The sequence below is a fragment of the Drosophila sechellia genome, chromosome X, assembly GCF_004382195.2.
Source record: "Drosophila sechellia strain sech25 chromosome X, ASM438219v1, whole genome shotgun sequence".
In the NCBI taxonomy this organism is placed as follows: Eukaryota; Metazoa; Arthropoda; class Insecta; order Diptera; family Drosophilidae; genus Drosophila; species Drosophila sechellia.
In genome coordinates this window covers 7155899-7161115 of record NC_045954.1, presented here as the reverse complement: position 1 = coordinate 7161115, position 5217 = coordinate 7155899, and the positions used below count along the sequence as shown (strand labels likewise).

Here is a 5217-nt window from a genome sequence, read left to right as displayed (position 1 = left end):
TATAAAGGAATTGCATCGCATATAAATACACCTATTCAAAGACGCTTGGCTAATCAAATGAAAACAATATGGATTGAAGAGGGACAGAGATAAATGCATGCATATCCTCGCGTATAATTCTTATTTTCCACGATGATGAAAATTGAAGATGGCGCCACAACGCGGGCATATTTTGCTCTAATGACACTTTGAACAGCTGTTAGATTTCCCTTGCTCTTTGGCCCCCGCGATAAAAAGAGAAACGAGGACTCCTCGCACATATTTGAAGACATAAATAAATGTCAAAAAATGCAGATTACTTATTAACCCCTGTGGCGCGCCACAAAAAAAAAAAAAAAAAAATGAAAAAACGAAGTGCGCGTTTCGCCTTTGCCTTAGCCGCGATATTATTCATTAATACAAGACCCGGGGTAAAGAAAAACCCACCGCCCACCGAACCACCCAATCCGCCCCTTCCCACCGCCTACCACCCACCACCCCCTGGCGGCCCCCACGCGGCGCTTTTGCCACCTTTTTGGGAACGATGGATGGAGAAAATTATTAGCTCTTTGGTAATATTTTCTTGCATAAATTTTTGAATAATTTTTTCAACTCCGCCCCCGCACCTTTTTGTATCTGTGGCTTCTCTCTTTGGGTAACGCTTTATTTTCAATTTAACCCTCATTGTTCTCTGGCAGGTTTTTCCGTCTCACCTTCTCGCGTGTGGCATAAAAATTGAATCCTAATCCATGAATATAGATGATTATTATATGCCCCACACTTCCCCATGAAGACAAAACACAAAAAAAAAACAACAAGAAAGAAGAGAAACCAGCGGGATGGCACCCATTAGAATACGTCGTTTCTTCTGGCGTTTCGGTAATTTTCCCTTTGTTTTGCATTTTGCATCCAGTCCATCCATCCGAATCCCGAATCTCGTATCCCCGAAAAAACCATCTCCATTCCTCCTTCCACTTTTTGTCGGACCAGCAGCGAAATGAAAACGCCGCCAAAGTTGTCGTAAAAATTTTATTATGACTTTTTTCTTATTGCCATTCGAAATGTTGCTCTAGGGGAGCTGATCCTGAATTCCTAAGTTACTTCCTGCTGGTATTTAAAGTTGTAAAAATTGATGGCTGGCGCTGTCCGGGTTTGCTGCCTAGGATAATTCAATTTTTCACAGATCTTCTCTGCGCGGATACGTATTTTATGCTTATAACAAAGTTTTAACAGTAATCTATCTTTATGCATTGTGGATTTTTTGTTTCTTAAAATGGCACCCGTAGGTTTCCTGATGAACTATCGATGACAGTTCTATAGCTAACAACTGAACAGTTAACAATTCGTTACAATATTATTTTTATATTTCGTCAGCAAATTCTTTACAAATACCGTAAAGCTAACGAACTCAGCAGAGCCCTTTTCTAGTTTGTTCAAATGCATTCCGCAGCTAAACATAAATAAATGCATAAATAAATTATCAGAAAATTAACAATTTTTGCAATTAAAACTACAAAACTAAATTACAAATGCATTGCATTTGAACAAAGGGGGAACTGCAGAGGTGCGCTTAACGAGCAAATAATAATGACCGCGGCATTTGTAATAACAATAATGAAAAGCCATTTGGCCATTTGGTCATTTGGCCATTCTCTACCGGGCCAAAAGCTGTGAACTCTCGGCCTGGCCAACCAAACAATAACAACAACAACACACTGCCATAACAATTAATTAACAAATAAAATGTCAATTAATTTTACAAACATTGCAGCGATGCAGCGAAAATACACGGTTAAAAAAAACACACACATATATGGGCATAAATATATACATATAACAATAAAATTTACAGCGAATGCGATTCGCACATATGTATGTATGCACACATTACGCATACGCGGCAAAAATAAACAAACCGCCCACAATTTCCCTAAATTTTCCCCCTTTTTTTCCACCTCCTGCGAGTATCTGCGTTCGCCAACCAACGCAAATTTTCTCATTTATTTATGATTTCAATTTCAATATTAAAGGTGTGCGGTACTTGTGGGCGTGGAAATTTAAATAAGTTCGCTGGCGGTGAAAGCATTTTTTGGCATTTTAAATATTTAATTGAATGATAAATAAATTTAAGCCTTTTCCCATACACGAAAGCCAACAATTGATGCACACAATCAACGTTACTCAGGGCTATAATATTGTAAATTACGAGGAATGGAATCTGGAGAAAGAAATAAGGACAGATGAAAAATCAGACCAAAAAAAAAAATAAAAAGATATTAATGTACACTCGTGTGTTTGTGTTTATATGAACCAATGATTGCGGCCAAGGCATATAAATATTATTACTGGCCACTATGGATTGAAACAACTCTGGAATGGACTTACTTACTAGTATACAGAAATATATCGAATAAGTTATAGTAATATACAGGTTTAAAAAATGCAGATTAATGACTTGATTTGAAATGATTTTCCAAATCCCACAAATAAGGTCAAAAAGCTTTAATACTCTTTTAAATTTTTATTATAAAAATACAAAAGATATAAATGTATGAATATTTCATATATTATAAATTATATACTTGTACACGGTATCTCGCTAGTTTGGACCATTATGCTCACATTCACGACCGCACACACACACTCACTTATTCGAACGTTGGCCGCCATTTTGTTTGGCCGCAGACGCAAAATGCAATTTAATTATTACATTTGGACTTTTTGGCCCCCTCAGATTCTTTTTCGCCACCATTTTCGGACCCAATTCCTGTTGCTGACTGTCCACATATTTATTTACTTATTTATTTAAACATTTATTTATCGTATTTACTTGCGTTTCATTTGCCATTCATTCCCCACAGGGCATTGGCGGCGGGTGGCATTTTCCTTTTGGGCTGGGCATTTTCCGCTTCCGTTTGCAATCATTGAAACGGAACTTTCCATTCGGACAAAATTTACATTTCAACTTCATCTGCATCTTCATTGGTGTTTGTGTGTGTGTTGCGTATTTTCTTTTATTACTTTTATTATATCTCGCCTCCCTCACCACGCCCATTTTCACCGCACAACTAATAAAACTTTATCTTTTTTAATATCGACTGGCTGGTGCTTTGGTGGGGGGAATGTGTTGGTGTAATATTTTACAGTCTCGAAAAGTCTGCGAAATTTTACTTTTACTCATTGTACAAGCAACTAGCTAAAGTTCGGAAAATATGCAAAATAGATGAGCAGGCGGGGTCGAAAAATGGGAGGATGAATTGTGGAAAGTCATGGAAATTCCTCATCAGCCAGTTGCATATTGACTGGGGAATACAAAATTTCCAGTGGGTAAATTACCATATTTCCTAGCTTCGAAAATGTTAACATCATAGAACAAATCCTTCTTAAGGGGACACTGAGTTCTAAGACATCTTAAATCTATTTTTTAAGATACCGAATTGCAATCAGTTCATGAAAAATTATACAGAATTGTAATCAGATCATTAATATTTATAGCGTTACAAGTAGAGTAAGAGGGTATACTAAATTCGTTGAAAAGTATGTAACAGGTAGAACGAAGCGCTTCAGTCCATTTAAAGTAGGTATATTCTGCATAGTCTATAAATTAATAAATCTATAAACTATCTGTGCTTAGCACGTCAGAAATTGTAAAATCAACTTAAATAAACAAAAACCATGAGATGCCGCTTGAGAAAATGCTGTTGTATCATATCCCTAAGAGTGGGTTGTATGATCAGTGCTCTATCATTATTTTTCTTCGAACTTGTCGCAGTTCCCATGAGAAATGCAAGTCCTTGCTGCGATAACTTTAAAGGTATCGTGCTAGTTGTATATGGAATTTTGGATATGGTGCATTTTGTTGGCTGTCTAATGCTATTCGTGGCCTCATTTGTGGTGAGGATTTGTCATTGAGTTTTGTTCTGGCTAATTAAATCTTTTCGAATTGTTTAGAAAACATCAGTTTTAGTGCTTATTTTTCTAATCACAAGCTGTTTACACACTCTGCTCTATCCTCCTTTTCTTGTAGCAGAAGTTTTAATTTGGGATGCAGATATCATTGATATAAGCATATCGATCACTGGACTGAGTAAGTCGTTGTTAAGAACACTTAAAATATGTTTAAATTTGAATACCCTTCATAGTTTTATGCATTTATTTCTGGATTGTGGCGTACGCTTTTTATTTCGAATGCAAGGAGGACGTTATGACTGATCCGCCCCGCCCACAGCTGTTAACCTTGTTTAAAAAATTATAAAGTAAAGCAAATAGATTAAAGATTATTTTCGGATCGGATTAAATTAAATATATGAACCACCCACGGAAAGTCATTTTAGATTCAGCAGTTATACACACATACATATATTTTTCATTTAATTTGTTTTAAAAAAAAAAAGGGACTTAACAAAAGGATTTTCTAGGTGACGTTTCAGTAAGCCTTATGATGGGAATTGGAGTCGGGAACCGCAGAGGTGGACAAATTTAACCGGTAGACGCAGCCGTGGTCGATGGTGGTGGTCCCCAGCGACCTCCAGGTGGTGGACCCGATGGTCGCGGGCCCGGCGCAGGGGTTCCACTTGGTGGTGGACCACATCCAGGCCCCTGGGGATATGCCACCTATAGCAGTTCCATATAAGTCACAAATTAATCACTAGGAAATAGTTCAAATGTTCTAGCTTACCGCAAAAGAGCTGCAAAGCAGCACCAGTAGACCAATGAAATATTTCAGGTTCAGATGCATCTTGCCCAATGTCCAGATGTTAACTGTTGACAATTGGAGTTGCGGGAGGAGCTTTTATAGCTCCCCGATTAAATCGACCGAGGGTGTCGAATTGTCATTACGAAACCCGGCTTTTCATTCGCAATTAATACGAATTCAGTTTTTAGCCATGGTGTGAAATTGAGCGAAATTGTTATTTTTCATCTGCGACAGACACCAATTAAAATTGCGGCGACAAAACAATCAGACAACCTGTATTAACCCATTATAGATAATTTTTTTGAATGTGCACGAGATTTGCGTAAATTAGTGAAGCTCTCATAACTCTCGTTACAGTGCTCTTCATTAAATGATTATAATTACCCGGCAGCTGCTACGTGGCGTATGAGTTATATTCATTTGCGCTCCTTACTTCAGTGTAAGACAAGGCGGCGTATGCGCAATTTTCGTTTGGCTGGCTAAAAACTTTTGTGCCGCGGACGAAAAGTCAAAACCCGGTCTGGAATTTCACACCTTATTGC

General features: G+C 37.7%; 2 protein-coding genes across 2 annotated transcripts; one reads left to right on the top strand and one right to left on the bottom strand.

The window, feature by feature from the left end:
• Positions 1 to 3639: 3639 nt before the first annotated feature.
• On the top strand, positions 3640 to 4234 carry LOC116802053. Its single transcript, XM_032725097.1, has 3 exons — positions 3640 to 3873; positions 3931 to 4066; positions 4122 to 4234. Exons 1-3 carry the CDS (start codon positions 3655 to 3657, stop codon positions 4232 to 4234), a joined length of 468 nt encoding a protein of 155 aa, XP_032580988.1. The 5' UTR covers positions 3640 to 3654.
• Positions 4235 to 4314: 80 nt separating this feature from the next.
• LOC6618991 (proline-rich antigen) lies at positions 4315 to 4739 on the bottom strand. Its single transcript, XM_002043200.2, has 2 exons — positions 4658 to 4739; positions 4315 to 4593 (listed from the first exon to the last, which is right to left on the bottom strand). Exons 1-2 carry the CDS (start codon positions 4715 to 4717, stop codon positions 4459 to 4461), a joined length of 195 nt encoding a protein of 64 aa, XP_002043236.1. The 5' UTR covers positions 4718 to 4739; the 3' UTR covers positions 4315 to 4458.
• Positions 4740 to 5217: the final 478 nt, after the last annotated feature.

What these genes read in the sequence shown, in the direction of transcription:
- LOC116802053 (XM_032725097.1), top strand. Translation starts at nt 3,655, where the DNA reads ATGAGATGCCGCTTGAGAAAATGCTGTTGTATCATATCCCTAAGAGTG. An exon ending in TATTCGTGGCCTCATTTGTG is followed by an intron (nt 3,874 to 3,930) that starts GTGAGGATTTGT and finishes CGAATTGTTTAG; the next exon opens with AAAACATCAGTTTTAGTGCT. An exon ending in CATATCGATCACTGGACTGA is followed by an intron (nt 4,067 to 4,121) that starts GTAAGTCGTTGT and finishes TACCCTTCATAG; the next exon opens with TTTTATGCATTTATTTCTGG.
- LOC6618991 (XM_002043200.2), bottom strand. Translation starts at nt 4,717, where the DNA reads ATGCATCTGAACCTGAAATATTTCATTGGTCTACTGGTGCTGCTTTGC. An exon ending in TGCTTTGCAGCTCTTTTGCG is followed by an intron (nt 4,594 to 4,657) that starts GTAAGCTAGAAC and finishes GAACTGCTATAG; the next exon opens with GTGGCATATCCCCAGGGGCC.